The 22,374-nt window shown below is 35.9% G+C and overlaps 4 protein-coding genes across 5 annotated transcripts; 2 read left to right on the top strand and 2 right to left on the bottom strand.

Annotated features, from left to right (window-relative positions):
* Positions 1-1,371: 1,371 nt before the first annotated feature.
* LOC140812213 (uncharacterized) lies at positions 1,372-5,956 on the top strand. Its single transcript, XM_073170437.1, has 6 exons — positions 1,372-1,569; positions 1,677-1,701; positions 1,810-1,890; positions 2,650-2,836; positions 4,739-5,006; positions 5,516-5,956. The coding sequence occupies exons 1-6, from the start codon at positions 1,513-1,515 to the stop codon at positions 5,720-5,722; spliced, it is 825 nt and encodes a 274-aa protein (XP_073026538.1). The 5' UTR covers positions 1,372-1,512; the 3' UTR covers positions 5,723-5,956.
* Positions 5,957-7,856: 1,900 nt separating this feature from the next.
* LOC140811495 (uncharacterized) lies at positions 7,857-13,411 on the bottom strand. The gene is made up of 8 exons (XM_073169404.1): positions 12,498-13,411; positions 11,836-12,186; positions 10,719-11,207; positions 10,481-10,549; positions 9,688-9,843; positions 9,211-9,427; positions 8,657-8,989; positions 7,857-8,145 (listed from the first exon to the last, which is right to left on the bottom strand). The coding sequence occupies exons 1-8, from the start codon at positions 12,741-12,743 to the stop codon at positions 8,030-8,032; spliced, it is 1,977 nt and encodes a 658-aa protein (XP_073025505.1). The 5' UTR covers positions 12,744-13,411; the 3' UTR covers positions 7,857-8,029.
* Positions 13,412-13,752: 341 nt separating this feature from the next.
* On the top strand, positions 13,753-20,944 carry LOC140813215 (U11/U12 small nuclear ribonucleoprotein 35 kDa protein). Of its 2 annotated transcripts, XM_073171699.1 has the most exons (9): positions 13,753-13,971; positions 14,080-14,177; positions 14,250-14,301; positions 15,282-15,352; positions 16,648-16,738; positions 16,810-16,885; positions 19,602-19,680; positions 20,031-20,297; positions 20,837-20,944. In XM_073171699.1, exons 1-8 carry the CDS (start codon positions 13,836-13,838, stop codon positions 20,286-20,288), a joined length of 861 nt encoding a protein of 286 aa, XP_073027800.1. In that variant the 5' UTR covers positions 13,753-13,835; the 3' UTR covers positions 20,289-20,297; positions 20,837-20,944. The 2 variants fall into 2 exon arrangements, with proteins under 2 accessions (XP_073027800.1, XP_073027799.1); XM_073171698.1 differs by lacking the exon at positions 20,837-20,944 and having other exon boundaries at positions 20,031-20,501.
* On the bottom strand, positions 20,662-22,156 carry LOC140813214 (NADPH-dependent aldehyde reductase 1, chloroplastic-like). The gene is made up of 3 exons (XM_073171697.1): positions 21,773-22,156; positions 21,316-21,692; positions 20,662-21,166 (listed from the first exon to the last, which is right to left on the bottom strand). Exons 1-3 carry the CDS (start codon positions 22,145-22,147, stop codon positions 20,782-20,784), a joined length of 1,137 nt encoding a protein of 378 aa, XP_073027798.1. The 5' UTR covers positions 22,148-22,156; the 3' UTR covers positions 20,662-20,781.
* Between the last annotated feature and the right edge of the window lie 218 nt (positions 22,157-22,374).

Raw genomic sequence — 22,374 nt, 5'->3', positions numbered from 1 at the left:
ACTAATCTCGAGGGACTGAGACAACACAAGCAGTGCTCTCAGATTCACGGGCCTAACAACCCAACTCATTAACATTCACATCGGTACAGTTCGATTGTGCACATTTCGTTTATATAAAGATTCACATTGTTAAAAATATAAGAAAATAAAGATATATCTTGACTAATAATTATAGTTTTTAGCTTAGTGGTAATCGTTTGATCTTAACACAATATTTTTTAAATATTGTCAATGTGAGTCGGGAGACTTGCTTTTAAATTCTCACTAACATAATTGTATTTGTATTCATTCTCTATCAGACAAAAAAAATTTATGCTGTCACTGATTCACATAAAAATGTTCCTGTAATCTTTGGGCTTACATGTGTTTTTCTATATGAAATGTAGCAAAAATTTAAAATCTGTAACTAATATATAATATTTGTGTATTAACTTTTTTAGATCTGATACAAAAGATAAAACTTTGAATATAAAATTGAAAAAACTATATTAATATCAACACATTATATATTTGTTTGTATGTTCAAATATTATAAATTAGTGTTGAATCTGAAAGAGTTGATATTAAATATCTGATATTAGTATCACGTGTTTAATTATTTGTACCAATTTTCATCAGAAAAAGACGAATAATTAATACAAATACTTGTTATACATATTTTAGTACTCATAAGACATACCTTAATATCAGATATGAAATATTTTGCATGTTAATATCATATATTAATACTATATTTTTAATATTGCATCGATTTTTATCGGAGAAAAGACGTATCATTAGTAGGGATGACAATGAAACGTGTTTAGTCAAACCCAAGACGCACCCCCGAGACCTCTGCCAAGACAAGAAAAATTAGGACCCGAACTCGTCCCGCCTCAAAACCCGACGAGTCCTACTCGGGTTAGACCCGTGGACCCACTACATTTAATTTAAAAAATTAAATATATTATTAATAATATATATATATATATATATATATATATATATATATATATATGATACATGATATGTATATGTCTATATTTATTTATCATGTGTGTATATATTAATATAACGATATGTATATGTCTATATGTATACATATATCATATAGTATGCATATATAATATACCTATATATACGGGGCGGGTTCGATGTGGGTTCATCAAAACGCGAGACCTACTCTGAACACGTCATTAGACTCGTTGCCTCTGTCCTGTCTCAAAACCCGACTGGGTTAGTCGGGTTTTAACCCAGTCCATTGTTATCGTTAATATTAATGTTTGTTATATATATTTGAATACTCAAAAATTATATATTAGTATCGTATCAGAAATATTTTGTGTCAAATATTATATACGACTTTCAATTATTTGCATGAAATTTTAACCGAAAAAATGAGAGAAAAAGAAAGAATAGTTTGACCGAGACCCAACACAATTGTTGGGATGTATTGATCATCAAGCTCGTCATTTCACCACTGTGGTCTTGCAATTACATTACGGTTGTGGATCGAACTCCCAAGTGAAGAAGATGATGTCCGGCAACTACACATCCATTAACAATCAAAACCTCATCGGATCTGTTCCGGTCGGTAGTTACCTCTTTTACCTCACATATAAAAAAGTCTCTCCTGATTTGCTGTTATTTTGTATTATTAATCGATAAATTGATTCGGAGGAGTTGATGTTTTGCAGGCAGTTACGGATCCAGCTGCTATTGGTATAATTTTTTTTCATTTTTTAACATTTAGCTCGTATGATTACTGTCACCCACGGATTCAATTTAATTTGCAGTTAATGTATGTTTTTTCGATGATATTGCATCCAGAATCGAATCTTCAGATATTTCCGCCCGTAGTTCCTCAGGGGAAGATAACTGGCCCCTCACGACCCCCTCGTGACGCTGACGGTATATTTCTTCTTCAATTATCTTTTGTCTTGGCATGGTAGGTTTATTGATTTGAGACATGATCGGTATGGCGTTTTTCTGCCCATTTAAGGAGTACAAGTGCTATACAACCGTGGTCGTAAAGAGCTATGCTAGATGTGAATGTTCAGTTCATTGGATGAATTTATTTTGCAAGCTTTTTATATTGTTTGTCATTAAAAAGTTGAAGCGCATGTCTTGGAGAATTGATGCCAAAATGCCAAAGACAATTGGAAAATATTTCTAGTTTTATATGGTCTCTCGGGCTATGCAATGGGTTTCAGTTCGGTGGTAGTTATTCTGTTGGTTTGTTGCAGAAACGACTCAACATGTGGGTTATCTCACAACTCTCACTTGAATCATGGTCGGCTAAGGGTAAACCGCAGTAAGGTTTCCTAATTGGATTTGATTTTGGATACTTTTTAATAGGGTCTGATTTGCGGGAGACACATATTGAGGCACCTGGATAATAGTCGGTCAGGGTTAAATATAGTAAAGTTTTCTAATTGGATTGAGCTTTAGGTATTTTTAATCAGGTCTTATTTTGTTGGGCTGCACATATTGAGTTTTATAATTTTCTTTTTAACTGTGATCAGTGATTATCTTAGTATTCTTTGAAGCACTTTCTCATTTATTGTCATATTGGATTGACTATATTTCTTCTTATTTTTCTTGTCTTGATTTTATGGTGATATCATTTTATTTTCTGAATATCATATTGTAATTACATTGTTTATTCAGATACATTTACCAAATCTGCATCTGGTTCTGATGTGCCCCAGCAAACTTCTTGGTTTCAATCTTTCACAATTGCTGCATATAGGCCTTATTTTGATGTTGACACATCGGATGTTCTAGAAAGGATGAAATATTCTCTATTTCCTTTCAATGGAAGCTTCAATGAGAAAACTGCCAACCAACCAGATTTGTAAGTTTAACTGCTATTTCTTAATGTCTAGAAATCTTAATTCTTAAGTAGTTTTTGCTTTATGAGATAGTACATATATCATTTGGGCTTGAATACTTGCAAAGTTTTCGGTTCTAGAATCAGAAAGTTATCCTCAAACTTTTTCCAATGTATATAGCAATAAAGTTACTTCATTTGGTATTCACTTCTATGTTAGGGGCTCTCTGTTTGCATGATCGAATGCTACTCTAGTTTATTGCCCAAATAAATACAATAGTCAGCTTGAGCCAAATCTGCACTCAAGTGGCATCTCTGTTGTTCTATATGCATGACAGTGTGACCTTATAGTAACTTTTCTCTCTCTATGCTGTTATGGTTAGTAGTACATTCAGCTTATGAGGGAAACAAGGCTAACCTGATTACCTGAACAAATTTTCTCGTGATAAAGATAGAAGTCTCAAACTTCCTTGTGACTTTGGGTGGGGACGCTGTCATAGCTTTGCTTTTCCTGATAATCCTCAATTATCATGCTTCTTTGTAAACATAAAAACATGGGAGAAAATGAAAAGAAGATTTTTAAGATGGTCACATTCCTGTTCCTCTAGGGAATAATATGAGCCAATGGAGTATTTTCTAGCAGGCCTTTGAAAATACATCCCGTATTTGATCTTTTCAAATAGAAGTCTGTTTGCTGCTATGATGCATGAATGCCCTTTATCATTGTTTTTTATCAACAAAAGAAATATTTAACATGGCATTAATATTTCATTTTGGTGAATTTGATTAAAATATTTAGATTCTGCTGTATATGCATTTCTTTGTTTGTTAGTTGTGCTTCTAGGTTGCAATGTTACTGATTTTTGTTATTGTATGTTTCCTCTTCTGGTACCTTTTGGTGGAAATTCAAATCCTGTATCACCCATGCAGATGAATTTAATTATTTTAGAATGCCACGTTATGTCTATGGTCCTTGTTAGCACCTGGAGTCTTAGTGCACTTTTGTCTTTTTTTTAACATTTTCCCTGTTTAGGGTGTTTAGGTCATTATGATGTATTTCCCTCACACCTACCTATCAATAGATTTTGAATCTGTAACCCTAGAAAAGTTTGGTGGTGTAAATATACTTGGTTGGACATATTAATTTGGCCTTTTTTTTCATTCTCATGTGAGACTACTGACGAGTATATTTAACAATTTAAGGGTGCCAATTTTGTATAACCGTAGTAGAGTATATATTTGACACCTAGCAGATACAAAATAGTTTGTATATAACAGAAAATGACATTGACCGTAAAATTGATCGTAATGCAAATTTAGCATATTTTCTTCAATCAGTGTTATGAATTGTTTTGAATTTTCAATTTTTTAGATCTTATTTAATTCATATAAACTGGTAATATAAGCAACACCACACCCATTTGATTTTTTTCTGACTATTCTATGATAAGAATTGAGTGGTGATCAAACTTGGGAAATGCCATTTTTTTGGTGGTTGGGCAAGGCTTTAAAGAAGAAATTCTCGGTCTTAGTGAGAATAAGATAGATTATGGATGCAACTAATAAGTACTTTAAAGTCGCCCAAATTAAGTTTCTTAGTTCAGGTTCATAATTGTGTTTCATATATACCGACTCGTTTGAATATGAAACAAGTGGAATGGATATCATATCTTTTGGACAGATTTCCCAGTATTCTATACAGACTGACTTCATCACTTCTGATATGTAGATTAGTTGCTTTGCGATCCAGTAATGGCATTTAAGGGTCATATCAGCTGTATTATTCTTTTCCTTATTTTTATTCACTCCCTAATTGCAAATCACACCAATAAAATTTTAGCAAGCAGTGTATAAAACATGTTTTTATTTGTTGTCAATTTGTTTCTTTCAAATTAAGCGTCATTATGAATCTGTCATGATTTTCAGGTATGGACCTTTCTGGATCTGCACTACCTTAATATTTGTGGCGGCTTCTATTGGTACATTTGTTACCTATTTAACACACAAACTGCAAAAGAAGGAATGGGATTATGATATTAATCTGGTTACATGGTCTGCGGGGTTGTTCTATGGCTATGTTACTATAGTGCCTCTACTCTTGTATATAGTCCTCAAATACTTCTCAGCTCCATCTGGTCTCGCCCAGCTGCTTTGCCTCTACGGCTACTCTCTGTTTGTCTTCATTCCTGCTTTGGTAAAACTTAAAATGACAGTTTTTTTTCCTCATTGGTTTAACACTTTTTTGCTCACTCAATGTATGATCTTTCTTGAGCATTATGATTTATCTCCATGCAACCAAACTTGATATTCTGTAGTTAAAAAGTTTGAGTTCTTCAAACTATTATAATTCTTGTAAATGTGTAATTTTGTTGTACAGTCTAAATATTTGAGCAGTTCACACTACATATTTGATACTTTTCTGTCTGGCCATATCAATTCCTGTTTCATGATCAGATGTCAGTAAATCATCTGTTCAATGGTTTACAAGGTCCACAAAATTCCAGTTGGCAGTTAGATGGAAATTATCGTTCTTAACTCCATCAAAAGCCCTAGAGTTTTGAATTTTATTAAAAACGAAATATTGTGCTGGGATTAATCGAGTTTTCCATGCTAATGTAGTAACTTGACCTACTTTTATTTCATTTTTTTTTTCATTTTTGCATGATCTGACATGTTCTAATTCTTCTAATTTGTTCAATGCAGTGTTTATCTGTTGTTCCATATGAAATCTTCAGATGGATTGTTGCTGGTATAGCGGGTTTCATGTCTGCTACATTTGTTGCTATTAACCTCAGAAACCACATCAAGTCTGCAGGTGAAAGCTGGGTTTTGATTGTAGCTGCTATATTCTTGTTGCAGCTAGCTCTTGCTTTGGTCCTTAAGTTCTACTTGTTCAACATCACAATATAACGACGAGCAACTGTGTAACCATTGGTGGTATCAACGAGTTACTGATCTGGAGTGATCATGGTCCTTTTTTTGGCTGAAATATTGAGCTTCATCATGTTATGAGAACCGTTTTTATTCATTTAGTTTTTATGATTTCTCATTTATAATTGTAAAATCGGCATTTTTTTGTAAAACCTTTGAATATGGAGAGGCCTGATACGTGCATTGAAGTTAATCAAGTATGGCTTTGGTTCAGGATTTAAATTTTATAGTATTTTGGGCATCTTTACCTCTCATCATTATCATACTTCCTATTTGAGACTTTAATTCAGAACAAAAAACCGAAGTATTAGAAGTTTGATCAAAACAAGCTAACCTTCAATTCAAATACGGAGACCTTGCAATGTACAAGCAATAATATTCGAGCACAAATGAACGTGGCAAACAAATCAAACAAGTTTTGAAAAATCATTTCATTGCAAAAGTCCACAAATTAGTATTACTTTTGCAATTATTTTAAATTGCTTGCAAATATTGTTATTAATTTCAACAATGCAAGAAGAATCAGTTATATTTCACCAAAAATGATCTAATTTGGCCACAAAAAGATTTTAGTTGTTTTTGTAATTAATATTGAACGATCAATGTGATTATTTACCCAAATATCCTTAATTTGAAAGTTTTTGTTGAATAAAATTGATCATTTACGTCACAAGGACTAACACAGATTGTTTGACAATAACTACATCACTGCAACTTTTTAACCTAAATTAGGATTAGTCCTTCCACATCCTAACGCAACAACACGCTTCGGAGCCCTCATCCCAATACCTGGAATGGATTTTGGCTTATGTTCAGAATTTTTAACCAATCTCTTTCATCCAATGAAAAATTAGAGTTCTTAAACGGGACATTGTGATAAGCTTTTATAGGTTCCAAAAATTTAATTCCTTAATTATTTTTAAAATCATTCCATAGGCTTTCTCCAGACTACATTTTTACCATGGTTACCGAGCCAAATCGAAGAAAATGATCTCAATTTCGTCCGTCCTCATCGCTACACCCACAATTAAACTGATTGAAATTGTGTAACATGATCATTCAGTGGCAGCACAACCAGTACGTGCCAACAAAGTTCTACGAGTGTTGCACTGGTTGATCAAGGATATATATATATATATATATATATATATATATATATATATATATATATATATATATATATATATAAGAATGAATGAAAACAAATATCAGTAAGATATTGCATCAACAAACAATATACATTTCAATAAGCTGCCATTCTAGCAATTCTGATCACATAAAAAAATATCTGGAGATGAAGCAACGGTTTTGATTGCACACGAAATCCAAATATATAGAATAAGAGCTAGTGTAAAAGATTTCGATACTCACCAATTTTAGACAAGCAGAAACTTGAGAAGCAGGGGCCATTCAGGCCTTTATCCAAAATCCTTGATCTTCTGTTAAAACAATATATGAATTCAATATTCAGTTACAAATCAAAATGGCAAAACTTAGAGCGGAAGATCGATCCTGAGCCGTGATATCATATAGAGAAAGGAGCACTTTTTAAGCGGTTGGTATAGCTTACCTTCTTTAGAATTGAGAGGGGAGGTCTGACAAAAGGAACAAGAGGAAGGGGAAAAAAAGTAAACAAATAAAAAAAGAAAAAACAATGTGCTACTTCGATCAATAGAAATCGCCAATTGATTCAAGATTCCGTTCCAATTTTCTGGGAGAAAAAATAGTCAGGAATGGTACAATATTTGGTAGTGAATTTGCCCAAAGGCTACTTGTACAAAAACTATAAACTTTCACCATGAAAAAAAGTACAACCACCATTACTATACATCGTATTACTTATATGAGAGGAAGCCTCATAAATTAAGAATTCCAAAATGATAAATCTAACACAAAAGAAAAAGAAGAATTTTTGAAGCACCTTAACTTTAATTCGACTGTATGATCTCCCCAACACAATCACTGGTACAAACAAGTATATTTTGACTTGACCCCAAAAAGAATATCCCATTTTTGTTGGGGGTATTTTGTTATGTAACCCCAGTCAACTATAATTTTTAAAAAATGACTTTCTGCAGGTATTTCAAATACACTTGGGGATGTCATTTTTAAAAAAAAAATAGTTGACCATGTTCATTTTCCTAAATATCCTTTTTTGTTGTGATGTAGCAACAACAGGTCGGAGGGGTGTTAAACCGCACAGCTTGCCTTGTGGCTTGCTAGAACAGTGATTTAGCAGCACATTGTAGACATGGGGTCATTGGAGTTTCATATACCGCTTGTTGTTTACGAACCAAAGCGTAACTGTGGCAACTTCGGAGGAGTACAGCTTATTAAATTTGCCCACAAGTTTGCAATGGTGACAAAATAGCGCTCCTCTCCCCACTTTATGATCTTCACTCCTGGTTTAGAAACAAAGGAATTTAAAAATCACACATGATCGACATTCAAGGATATTCACAAAATCAGATATAAATCATCCAAATGTGACAAACTGCAACATAATCTTTGGTTGAGGTGAAAACAGAACATTGGCCATCAAGGGAAATCGATACAGTTGACAAAATAACAATTTTTTTAATTTTTCTTCTTCTTTGTTCTCAAAGCCCTTTCGACATCAATTCAATCTGAAATACATTATTTGAGAATTAGGGTCTGGTAAATATTTCGAAAGTTGTCATTCCTGTTAAATTTGAAATATTTTATGCTAACTTCTTACAATTGCACAAAATTTTGGGTCTTGAAGATGTTTCAATGTTTTCTTTGAAGAAAACAAAGCCCATATAGAGAATCATGAATCACGAGACAAACATTCATCTGTATTTGCTAGTAAAAGATAGCCATTTTCTGCAAACATGTAATGAGTTCTCGTAAAAGGAGAAGGAATTGAGCATTGTCATTAAAAATGTCTACCTGGTACCACTCCGGCCGATAGCATTGATAGTCCACATAATGAATCTTTTTCCAAGAAAACATAGTTTTGAAGTACAGTTGCATCAAGACCACGGATGTCATTAATGGACTTGAATAACAATGCATCCTCTGATGCAGTAGATACTTGTACACTATAAAGGGCTTCTTCAAGTCCTGATGTTGACCACAAAGCATGGCATTCCTCTAGAAGAATGTACATGCCAGAAAAATCTATGGAACATGATATGGTCCAAGGCTTAAAAAGTTTGGCTGAAGCTCCAAGAATCACTACCACCCTATAGATCTCTCCAAGTTCTAAAACAAAATTTCTTCCTGTAATAATTGCAACAGTTTCAGTGAGGATTAAAATGGAAAATTAAGTATGTTGAGTTTACAAATAATATCAGCTGCATTCATTAGCTTTCTTCTATGCATAAGATTTAATATTACAGTCGTTATCAACAAATGTTCTTCGACCAAAATGTATTCATTACAGAAAATACTACCGATGTCAAATGGACCCTTTCAACAAGATTATAATATAGGTTTGATACCTTGAGTTTTAGCAAGTAACTGACTCCGAACATGCTTCTCTGCTGCTTTAGTCCAAATTGAGGCACCTTCTTTTAATTCTTGAGCACATACGGAGATTATGTTAGACCATACGGAAATATATGTGGTTTTTTCCTCTGATGTCCCTAATGTCAAAATCTTAAGCATCGAGTTTGTATGTCTAATGAGTTCCATAGCTGATTTCATATCCTTCTCCACCTATGCCCAGAAAATGATTTCATAAGCAATGAAATTGCTATTTTCCATGTGCACAGAAAGAAATATATAAATATAGACAAATCGAAAAGTCAGTCAGTCAATTCTAAACTGTAATAGAGATAAACTGAAAAATCTCTCAACTATAATGGATGTGGAAAAGCAAAAGAAGAAACTGAAACAATACGTCACCACAAAACTATAAAAGAACATTTTACTATATAAATAAAAAATATGCATGAAGTTCTGAATTAACTACATACCAGAAGTAATTGTTCTGATAAATGATACTCTGACTCCAATATCTGAAACTGTGGCTCGAGCAAAAAATCAATGAACTCGCCGAGATAACTATTGTTTGAGGTGTGATCCTGCTTATCAAAGAGGTAATCCATTCGTTCCAGTTCCGTGCAGAGCATCTATACACGGTTTGAACGCAATTAGAGTTAGAACGGTGAAGTTTGATCCGATTATATTTAGTTTTTAATGTTCAGTGAAATTATGACATCAAACCACTGATTACCAAAATAAAAGAATCAACATTTTTATCTAAAAATTGTCACATACTATTGACACATAACCAACCACTTTAAAACACCAAAATCTCTTTTCAATGTCACTAAACTACAAGAAAAAGTACAAAATTGAAACAACTGTCCGAGAGGCTGTAGCTAGTTTATGTACATCAACTCATTACTGCATTACAACGAACATGGTATCAAACTGATTTTTCATCATGAGAAGAGTTGATCCACATTATGCAACCAAAAGATAATCTCAAGAATCTAATTGATTGAAAATAACAAATGTATTTTGATAAATTTGAGATATATAAACAATGACCAAACTTCAAGAAAGTTCGAAAATTACCACCAATTATATTATAGAACCAAACAAAGTATTAGAGTAATCACAGTCGCATGGTTGCAATTTGCAAAGTGCAACTATAGGAACAAATCAGTCTTTCTGACTGCAAATCTGGGAACAAACACAAATTTTCATAACGCCATTGGAGGCCTATGTTAAAAGCTCAGTGGTAAGCACTCGGATGATTACCTGGAACTCACTGGTCAGATCTGATATGCTTGAATCTTCACCCAAAATATCATCATAACATATAGATTGCTAGCGGCAAAAAGAAGATTACAGAAAATTAGCATTAATACAATAGGAAGCACAAATATGTACCGCGAGTTGTATCAAAATCAGCATGCAAGTTTATCAAAACAAAGAATATGAAAACTCAGTAACAGTGACAAGAGGATCAAAAAATTCGGTTGACTCTCAAGCATACCTTTAGGCGTTCGATATGGTTTTTAGAAACAAAGCATAATGCTTCCTTTAATTTAGAATAAAAATTCAAATGATTGTTCAGCTTCATCTTAGAAGAAGTTTGCAGATGTGCATCCCCAAAGCTATAAAGAGATGCCTCGTTGTCCCCGCTCCTTTGTGAGAACGCATCCTTAAAATCCGAAGAAGTATCATCACGATGATCACCACCATTCCCTAGGTTGGAGCTGGTCATTGAACTTGAGAGGTTCAACTCAACTGCATTTGGTTCTTGGGTAGTGTTTATAGAAGTCTTCTCAGTTTGGTTGTATAAACTTGATATTAGATCATTGATACAAGAAATTGATTTAGAAGTATGATTATCACTCTCAGAATTAGACTGGTGCACAAATGCATCTCGAGCATCTAGAAAACCATCGCTTTCTGGCTCTTCATCACCAAAAATAGACATGGGGAGTGCACTTCTGTGAAAATTTGAGTTCGTATCCTTCCTCTAGAAAGTGAATAATCACAATCAGTAGAAGAAAAAATAAGAAGAAAGAAAAGTTCAATTTCCTTTTAGTGATAGCTAAATGTAAGTATGCAATGAAATAGCTGGCACCGGTAGATGGCATGATCTTTTCTCAAAGTTAAGGAGTGCAAAAACCTATAAAAAAATGTGCGTTCAATAGATCAAATAAATTCTAAAGTGTGTTAAAAAGTTGAAAAACACAACCATCTTTAAACTAAGAAAGACAAAACAGCATGACTGAATTACTAGGAAATATGTGGATGACAGCAATGAGATTGCAAAAGAAGGGTAAACTCATTGACAAAAAAACTTTTGTGTCTGAACTATGTCCTGTATCATGAATATGCGTCCTGAAATTTCAATCCATCATCAGTGAGAACGGTTACTCAATTCAATTCTAACAGTTGCTTTTTCATTCACCAGTCAACTTTACTGATTCAAACATCTAATACCTCATTAGGATTTTTCTATCACGTCTGGATATGTTTTCGCAGGAAAAAAAAACAGCATAAGTTAGATAGTTTGTGAAGAAAACTAAAACTTTACAAAACACTATCCCATGGTACAAGAGTCAGTCAAGAATGAAAGGGACACACGAGTGACTAACCACCTGCTCTGGCTTAGTTTCTGCAGAGGCAGCAGTAAACTCTCCAAAATCTTCATCAAAATCAGCACTTTCAACATCTGGACTAGGATTCAATATACCTTCTGCATCATTTTCTTTAATGTTTGAATCATAATCGCTAGCTTTGCTTGGCTGGGTATTGATTAACTCTACATCCTGGGAACCATGAGAACCAGCACTTGAAGCGGCAAAAGTGTGTACAAAACTGGTTGATGGTGCAAATAGATCTATAGATTCCTTAGCAGGCTCAAACAAATTATGTATTTCATTTGAGCTACTCGCACTTCCAGGTGAGAATGTATTCATTGCAGACACATCATGTGGAGTCAAGTCAACCTAGGAACAAAGCAAATCATGTTTAGGTAACCAAATGAGGAAGACTGTACCTTATAGAGTTCACTTCACTACGCCTAAAGATACTCACCGCCGGAGCATGTAATGATTTCCAATCAAGCCACAATTGATACTATTTTATATAAAATCATAATTATCGCAAAAAAGTGCAGTTCTTGGCCTTATGGCGCATTTCAAATCTCGATATATTTAAAATCACATGATCCCAACATAAATGCCTAAAGAAATTAACAAGTACCATTTCACAGCTGAACTTTGGTTTATATGTCAACACTATAGGAGTCATGCATTACCTTATTACTCAAATCTATAGCATTGGGTTCTGAATATGCATCTTGAAATTCCCATCCATCATCATCATCATCAGAAGGAGGAGCATGAGCCGTCAAACCTCGTGTACGATCATTTATATCCGAATTGGGATAGGAAGTTTTGACGCTTGGATTTGCTGAGTTCGAGTTAGAGCTGGATTCACTCAAATCCAGACTCCACGCACCAAAAAGGTCATATTTATGATTCGGATCAAACACATTTGCCATAAAACTGAACTCGCTATTACCATTTTTTATGAGCTGACTCTGATCACTTCTGCCTACCGCACCGTTAATGTGAATGTTTTTCGAATCAGTAGAATCTGATCTTGCCACATTCAGATCTGAATTGGACTGAAATCTATTCTCAACCAAAACCGAATCTTTATTAATCAACTTGGAATCAGGCCCATTTTCCCCGTTGATCAGCGAAGTGTGGCTGAACAGATTACCAGCACTGAGATTCTTAGAATTCTCAGTAAAAACCGAATTGAAATTCGCAGCAGCACCCTTACCTTCTTGCTCCTCTTCTTCCTCGGCAGCCCCAAAAAACGAAAGCGGCAACGCACCACTCGGCTTCACCCATCGAGACGTCGGCGCCAATGGAGAATTTCCTTTCCCAGTAAACGAATTGATAGGAGGATCGGCGAATTGCGATTGATGCGGAGATTTCACGAAATCACCCCACGCATCATCGTCGGTAACTGGATCCAGACCATTGGATCTAGAATCCAGCGTGGACAGAGGGTGGCTGGAGCGGAAGGAAGAGAAGAGCGAATTCTCCGAAGGCGGAGCCCTCCGCCATAGCCAAAAAGACGAGGACGCGGAGAATGCTCTTCCACTGTTCTCTCTGTCGTTCAACACATATATGCGCGATTGGTTGAACGCGCCTGTGGATTATAATAGAGCCTACCCCTACCGTATATTCATTTTCTAGATTTTCAGCAGCCGTAATTACACTAAATTTTGTATAGAAAACGTAAAATCGAGTGTAATACAAAATTTAAAATCTCGAATTTAATTTATTCTTGATTCGAAATACGAAAATTTGAAAAAATATTGATTCAAATTCGATCAAATTCAACTTGAAATATTCAAACATATTCACAAATTATTTTTCGAAAATAAATATTCAAAAAGTTCATAATACATACAAGCAAAGTTCGTCCACGCCAATATTAATTAATAGTTTTCTTAATGTAATTAATATTTTTTTGAAAAAATGCTACTCAAATATGAAAACTAAATTTGGACAAGATGAGACGAAGCGTGTATATTTGGGACCGCAAGTAACCAGCAAAGTTTCATTTTGGTGTGAAAATGGGGAGCAGCGTAAATTCAGTGTTCTACGCCGACTCCTACCATCCAATCCAAGTCGGAAGCATCGACGGAACCGACACTCAGCCGCACGACGGCGCCGTACTCAGAGCTCTTCTCTGTTCCAATGCCGCCCTTTGTAAGAAATAATACTTGCTGCTGCTGTTTGTCATTGATTGCCCATGGTTCGGGGTTTCAATTTAATGAATTTTTGCTTCTCGTCTTATTTCGTGGTTTCTTTTTGCAGACGATCCATTTGGAGACCCTAAGGTTATCGGAGACCCTTATTGCACTCTCTTCGTCGGTCGTCTTTCCCATCTAACCACTGAAGATACTCTTCGAAAGGTTTTTTTTTCGTAAGAAATTTAATGATTGTTATTATGTTATGCTAGGTATTTTCTTTGTTTATATTTTCAGGCTATGAAAGTCTATGGGAGGATCAAGAACTTGCGATTGGTCAGGCATATAGGTATTTTTTTTAATCAATTTTCCTCCAGTTCATTGGCTTCACATGGATCAGTGAGTTACTGGGTTGAGCTTAATCTAAAACAGCGAGAGTGATTGGGACCGTTGTTAAAGAAATTTAGTGTATTTCAAGATAATCACTAGAACTTCCTCGTTACGTGGATCTTTGTGAAACAGGGGAGATGAAAACGTTCAACTCGCATCTTTACTATTTTATCGTAGTGACACAGCGTGTTTATATTTTAATATCATTTTATTTTGTTAAATATCAAAATTTAAGAATTGGGCTATGCAAGGAACTAGTCACTCCAATGAAAATCCAAAACTTGCGGTACATTTCTAGTAGAATTGCTGCTCTTTGTAGGAACTTGCAATTTATTTCTTCAAGTGCCTTGGGATGGAACGTTTAAAAATAACAACACGGATCTTGCTATGACTGCTGCCTACAAATGATCTACAACTGAAATGAAATTTCATGACAGTAAAAAAATTGTTTGCCACATTACGGGGGAGAATGTTGCTGCTTTATTTACGCAAGGATAAAAGTTAATTGTCATTCACTATCATTCTTCTTTTCTCTAAACATTTGCTTGTGTGCGAGAACTGCTAAGGGGATTTTGTTAGTGATGCGTCGTAAAACATATTAGTTGTTTCTCTGCAGTGTGCTGTAATCATACAAACTGCTACTGACCATAGTACTCCAAAGGGTCACATCATGCAGAAATTTATACTTATGAATGAATTATTTCTTTCATTGAAGCACAAAATTGTAGATGGGATGTTATAAAGTTGTGTAGGTGAATGATCTGATTACTTGTTAGCTTTGTATCATATTGTTCTTGACTTCTGAGAATTTGAGAAGCAAAAGGATGTGAAAAGATTACTTATTGTATTGAAATTATTTTAAAGAAATTTCAAATATGTGATGTTTTTCCTGTTTCTTTTTTTTTTCTCGAGGATCACCCTTGAGTTATTTGTTTGCAGTGACTGGTGCCTCACGTGGTTATGGGTTTGTTGAGTTTGAGACAGAGAAGGAGATGCGTCAAGCATTCAAGGTTATGCATACTGGCCATGATTGTTAGCTGTAACTTTGCTTTTTATATAAATTTTGTTTGTCATACAAGTGAGCCAAGATGCCTGAGTCAAGAAGAAAGCTCTGTAAAACAACTACATTATTAGTTTACTGAAGAGAAATATATGTCGATCTTAAATTTAGGAATTTAACCAGAGATTATTAAAGCACTATAGCAATGGCGAATAAAGTAAAGCCCATATGGTGGGGAAACAAGGAATTAGTTTCGTTTATTGTTTCATTTGTAAACGTTCCAAACAAAGGTAGCTTGTCTGAGAAACTTCATTTAATTAATAACGATATTAGAAAGTGAAAAAGGTCATCGGTTCTGGGACATCTAAATTTGATAAGAAAATGATTGTTGAATATCTCTATAGGAATCAAATAAAGAGAAAACAAAAAACTCCACTGCTGCCTTGCATTTGTGGAAAATCAACCCGTTCTACCTTGGTTAGTTTTAATCAATTGTGAAATGACCTTCCGCTCGAAACATGCATTTACTTAGTATTCACTCTTTTAAAATTTGAAATAGTGTTTCTGTTTTGCCATTGCGATTGGTTCTACAAGATTTTCCCCCAAAACTTTGATTGTTTTTATTTTTAAAAAAAATTCAGACCTCTGTTGACCCCACCCTTCCTAATGATATTCAGTTTACAAAGCTGACAAATCTTCCTTATCCAGTTCGTGAATTTATGGGCATGTTACCCTGTCACATCCAGTGTTCTAAATTCGCCTAGGCAAACGGCAAGCGTGCACCTAGGCGGCCGCACAGCAAAAGTGCTAGTCAGACAGCTTAGGCGTCCAAAAATTACCTTTTTTTGGAAAAGTTTTTTGGGCTTTTTAATTTAAATTAAAAGTCCAATTAAAAAAGTGAATAGTAATTATTTTATAGGTTTTAAACCAAAGTCCAACAAAAATGTGATTTGTAGGCTTGTCATTACACACCAAACTTCATTTTATTATGTTAATATCATAGAATCCACCTAGAAGCACCTAGTCCCCACCTAAACGCTAGACTGGCGTTTAGGACATTAGTCTCATCCTCAGACAACAAATGATTCTACACTGTGTACCAATACTCGAAAGAAATGGAACACCTCTTGTGGTTTTCTGAGTTATTTCATCTTTTCAGATTTTGAAAACTATAGTGTTGCTGGATTGCATCAATATGTAGATTTTTGTTGTCACGCATGTGTGACTGAACTCTGAAGCAACCATATTTTGTTCTATTAACTCTACCTTGGGTCTCATTAATGATTGTGTTTTGCTAAATTTCAGGATGCTCATCATACTATTATTGACGATTCTGAAATTATAGTTGACTACAACAGGCAGCATTTGATGCGTGGCTGGATTCCAAGAAGATTAGGTAAGTCGAAAGTTTCCTTTCACAATGTTTTTGTACTCAAAAGGGACTGAAAGTTACATCATATTTGATAGGGGGTGGTCTCGGTGGTAAGAAAGAATCAGGACAACTTCGTTTTGGGGGACGAGAAAGACCATTTCGTGCTCCACTGTATGTCCATCTTTCCTTGTTTACTAGCAAGATGTTTAATGATTTTATCCTTTACCCTGGAATGAATTTTGTTTCTTAATATTTCCTTTTTGTTTGTCAAAACGTGGTAAGACAAATTGTTTAAAGAAAATGCAGCTGTCTTTCAGATAGGAATCGCCCACATTTTCTCTTCATGAATAAGGGAGATTGAGCAAGGGTCCATAGCATAAATAGGAGCTAAATTTCATAGAGAGATTGGATTTAGAGAGTGTTAACATGGATTTGTGAGTGCCCGTGTAATGTTGACAGAACTAACGACTGGAGGGAAGAATTGGTATACATTAATGGTGATAGGTTGTTTACTGTCCTGAGCCTATTACCATTTGAGAGGGGGTATGGGGAGGAAGAACGCTGTAGCTTGTTTCTAATTCCTTCAAAACTCGGTAATATTATAGTTCTTTTATTTGGTATAACTTATAGATTGGAAACACCTGAGGCAAAGCACTTGACTGGACAATTGAAGGTAAATTGAAGATTATCAAAATGTGTCAGCAGAATCCCGGGTTTATTGAATTTAAAAAAGGAATATAAAGTGTATTTGGAAGGGTAATGTGATTGGTTATGGTAACTGGACCTACTTTGGCTACTTCGGAACTACCACCATTTGGCAATCTAACCGCCTCAATAGAAGTGTCACAAGACAAAGAATCATGTGCGGACAAGGAGTTTCCAACCATGTGGTTATTCACACCACTATCCGCTATCCAAGAAGAAGAAGAACACGAGGATGACTGCACTAAACCTGCCATGTTAACAGCATGAGGTGTATCCTTTTTTGGAGTAACATGTGTCTTCTCAAGTAACTTCAAAATCTCTGCATACTGGGCTAGTGTGAACAAAGCTCCATTAGAGTCTGATTTTTCTTCAGGTGGAGGTTCACCACCAGGAATGTGAGCATTTGATCCAGATTTAGGAGGTCGAGACCACTCTTTTCTGGATTTGAGATTCGGACCTTTGTTCTATTATTATGAAATCTGTGACCTGATGGATACCCAATCAGTTTGTAGCAGGTGGACTTGGTGTGGCCTGGCCAATTACAAAACTCACATCCAACTTATTCTTTCTACTTATCGTCAAACCGTCCTTGAGTAGAACACGGAAGATTGTGTCTCAGTCATAGAGGAAGGTGTTGCGAGAAGAGAACGGTGAGATTCCTCCTGTGAAGTAATCGAAAAAGACTGGCTACAGAAGGCATTGGAGTCATCATCAGAATTTGACTATGGATAGGAGTACAATTCTCATTGAACCCCATGAGAAATTGTAGCAAACGCTATTGTTGCTCATGCTCAATATACATCTTTTCCGTATCACAGGCAAAAGTAGGCAATGTAATGAGAGAACCAAATTCATCCCGAAGCTGGCATAATTTCTAGTAGTAGCTGGAAATAGTGCTACTACCTTCCACCAGTCGTCCAATTTCACGATGCAGGGCAAATATTCGAGATCCATTTCTCTTATCGAATCGTTCCTTGACATCCTTCCATACCACAACAGCTTCCGTCGAATATACAATTCTGGCAAAGATTTCCTTCGAAACATTGTTCATGATCCATGTTAGCACGAGCACATGACATCTTTCCAACGGCGGCAAGGTATCCGAATCTGCGGTTGGTCTAGCACAACTGCCATCTATAAACGCCAATTTGGTCTTAGCTCGCAAAGCTGGCAACATTGCTCGACTCCAAACACCATAGTTCTCTGTTTCAATCAGTTGCTCCGAAATCAAGGTCAATCCAGGTGTATCAGAAGGATGCACATACAAAACACTGTTCAAATCTATTCGATTGCTCATAATGTTGCAATTAAAAAAATCGAAGAAAAATGTGCACAAAAGGGAGAAAGTTGAAGAATCCGCAAGGAAATCTGCAAAAAATTTGCACTCCACAACAAGCACCAAATGCAGGACCCTAGACAAAATCCCTAGGCTCTGGTTACATGTTAAGAATGAAGAATGCGAGATAATATGAGGAAAATTCATTCTGACTTCTGAGTACACAATGCTCTATCTACACTTACCAGTCTGTACATTCCTACCAGAAGGAAAAGGCTATTGCTAACTAAAATGAAGACACGAATTTTAGCTACACTAACTATTCTTTTGTTCCCAACACTCCCTAGTATTGTTGTAGAAGCCATCATCGTAATTTTGAGTGGCTGATAAATACTTACTCGTTTTTCTTTTCAAGTGGAAAGCAACATTTTGCTGTTGAGTTCTGCTGGAAAGGTTTTTTTAGCTAATGACATATGGGGTTTGTGAGGAATTGACTCGGTGAGAATATATTGAAATGAACTTGGTAATATTCCTCTAGACAGAAGATTCTTCTCTTATATGGTATAGATCTTCTCTTTATAACCTCACAAATGCAAATTCAGTTGAATTTTGTGGCCCGCCAAAGTTATTTTCGTACTATAAATATGGAAAGAATACTATTGGAATATGGAGCCTGAGATGGATCTCAATTTATTTGTTTCATCTCATTTTTTTTCCAACTTTTGGATTTTGGTTCCTTTTCTTGTTGATTCGTTTGGTCCATGATCTATGCACTACTCTTGTATTATCGTTGTGTGCTTTCTCAAGGGAAATATCTATAATATACACCTCCCCCAAATCCATCATCTCCACAGATACTTTACAGTAATGTTTTCCAAGCTCTTATGTGTTTTGTTGTACGCTCAGGAGACAAATTCCTTGGGATGAGTTAAAGAGGCTTGGAATACCACCTCCTCCTGAAGGAAGATACATGTCACGCTTTCAGGTAAGGGTAACATGGGATAATGAAGCATGCTGATTGTTGGATGAAAAATATTTGAACGATATCAGCAGCTTTCTAAGACTGAGTTTTGTTTAGGTTCGCCTGTTCCAGTATGAACTCCGGTTATGATATAAACCAAATAAAGTAATTGTACTTGATTTTCTCTGAGAAATCTCAAAAATATCGAAAATCCTTTAGTATGCACTTTACGATTTGATCAGTTAAATACTTGCATCTCTTGTTCGATGTCAAACATTCAAACTTCTTATCTTGACGCTTGATTGTCCTTCTGGCATCAAACACTGTCATAATTCCTAAATATTAGAGAGTTGCTATTTTAATTTTTGAATTAGAACCCATCGCCGCCGCGAAGAAAAAGAGAAAGCGCCGAAATGGAAGACACTCAGGAGCACATGAAACGGAGGGCACCTTCTCATCAGCTCGAGAAGTCATCTAGTCCTCAGCATTTATTTAGTGAAGATCGCATCCACAAGAAGCACAATCGGGTTAGACATTCTTATAGGGAGGAGAAGAGGTTGTCTAGTTCTAACGAACGATCTCATATACAGCATCGACATGATAGGTGGACTCCTGGTAGAGATGACCAGTAAAGCGATTAGGTAAGAGCTGCATTATGACCCTCTTTAGGGAACTTGGCATTAATCCTATTATTGGGTTGCAATTGGTTAATATTGCTGTAATGTTTCAGCTGTATTAAGTATTATCCAAGATCCACACACTGTCTCTATTTAATGGAAAGAGAGAATATTATGTTAAGTTTGTCATCATTCTTGGTAATGGAAGGAGCTCTTCCGCATTTGCTCTTTGTCAACCATCTTACATGTTACGTATCATTCAAATTTGAGTTCGAGGGTTTACATTAATGAAATCACCCGTCCACTTCAGTGATCGAGAGAACCATGTTCAGGAGACTTGTTCTTCATAGTTTAGAATGTCATTGAAGAATTCAATACAATAGAGAGGTTGAGAATAACAAAATGAAGTGTATATTTTCATACGATAGCCGACAAACACATGTAATCAAACATATCACAGAAAACTTTATTTTTCATTATTCATTCATACATCTAATCAGTGAACTACTCAACTATTAACAATTGTGCCCCCATTAGGGTGTATGACCTGTCCGCTTATGTAGGAAGAGTAGACATTCGCGGCCAGGAACAAATACGAAGGGGCAAGCTCATAAGGCTGCGCCGCCCTCTTCATGGGCACTTCAGACTTTCCCAGTTCGGCATTTTCCTCCTCACTTAGAGAAGCTGCATTCACAGGTGTCCATGTAGGCCCTGGCGACACACCGTTCACCCGGATCCCTTTATCCATTAACTGCATCGCGAGGCCTCGAGTGAATGCTATGGTTGCCCCTTTTGCGGCTGTATAATCCAGTAACTTTGGCGTGCCTATGTAGGCTGTTAATGATAAGGTGTTGATGATGGCACTTCCTTTCTTCATATGCTTCAAACTGTGCCTGTAAACACCGCATGAAAAATGTCCATCATACAATATGAATTCGTTAATTACATCCAATAGCTCATTTCGAGTTCAAGTCTACTAAATATTCAAAATTTAGCTTCATGCAGTCATTGAGTTGTGTTTTGCTATTTGAGGAATAGTTACCTTGTCATGAAGAAGTAGGAGAAAATATCAGTCCTGAACACTCTTATAATCCTTTCTTCATCAATATCTTCAACAGAATTGGCTTTGTGCTGCTCTGAGGCATTGTTCACTAGTATATCGATATGCCCGAATTTGTCCACAATTTCCTCCACCACTTTTTTGCAGTTTTCGTCGTAACCCAAATCCGTGGGTATAGCAATGGGGTCTTTGGCATGGGGGTGCTTGGCTTCCTTCAATATGTTAAGCGTGTCTTCCGCGTCTTTGTCTTCTTGACCTTTCACGTACGTGAATGCAATGGTGGCGCCCTCTAAGGCAAACAGGTGGCTCACAGCTCGCCCGATGCCCGAATCACCTCCAGTCACCACCGCAATTTTACCCTGCACATCGATCACCAGTAAGTAGTCAGTGTGTGTAGTCTTTTCATAAAAAAATAATACACGAGAATGTGTACACGTACGAGAAGCTTGTCGGATGGCTTATAATCATCGGAAATGGACTTGGGAATTGGGTCCATCAAATGTTGTTTTCCGGGCTGAGTGCTTTGTGACTGCGGCGGCTGCCCGATCCCAGTTGACGACGCCATTGATCTCACACAAGAACGACGTTGAATCGAAGGATGAGTTGCTTTAGCTGGCAAACGTGGGAAGTAACAAGGGAAAGAAACGGGATTCAAGAAAGCTTTAGTTGCCAAAACTTTGGAACTTGGAATGAAACGAGACATTAGATGATGTATATATATAGAGATCAGACGTGATGAAATAAGCAAAACTAAAAATGGCGTAGGTTGTTGGGTTGACTGGCAAAGGTGATGGGGCAAATGGGCGACGGGCATTGTATAAAATGAGATGGGAGAGGATACGTGTTGATTGAAAGATGAGCTTAGGACAGATGTGAGGGGACAGACGTACGTCCGACATCCGAAAAAGATTTGGATCCATGCAGCTGGTACCTACTTTGGGGTGGTTTACGTGTGTGTATTATATGTATGTCACGTATGTTAACTATGACTATATATTATTAAATTAAATTATTGTTTTAAGAAGATTTAGAATTAATTAA

The sequence above is a fragment of the Primulina eburnea genome, chromosome 14 (genome assembly GCF_022965805.1).
Source record: "Primulina eburnea isolate SZY01 chromosome 14, ASM2296580v1, whole genome shotgun sequence".
Classification (NCBI taxonomy): Eukaryota; Viridiplantae; Streptophyta; class Magnoliopsida; order Lamiales; family Gesneriaceae; genus Primulina; species Primulina eburnea.
Note: the sequence above shows the minus strand (reverse complement) of the source record. Positions and strands in the feature narration are given on the sequence as shown.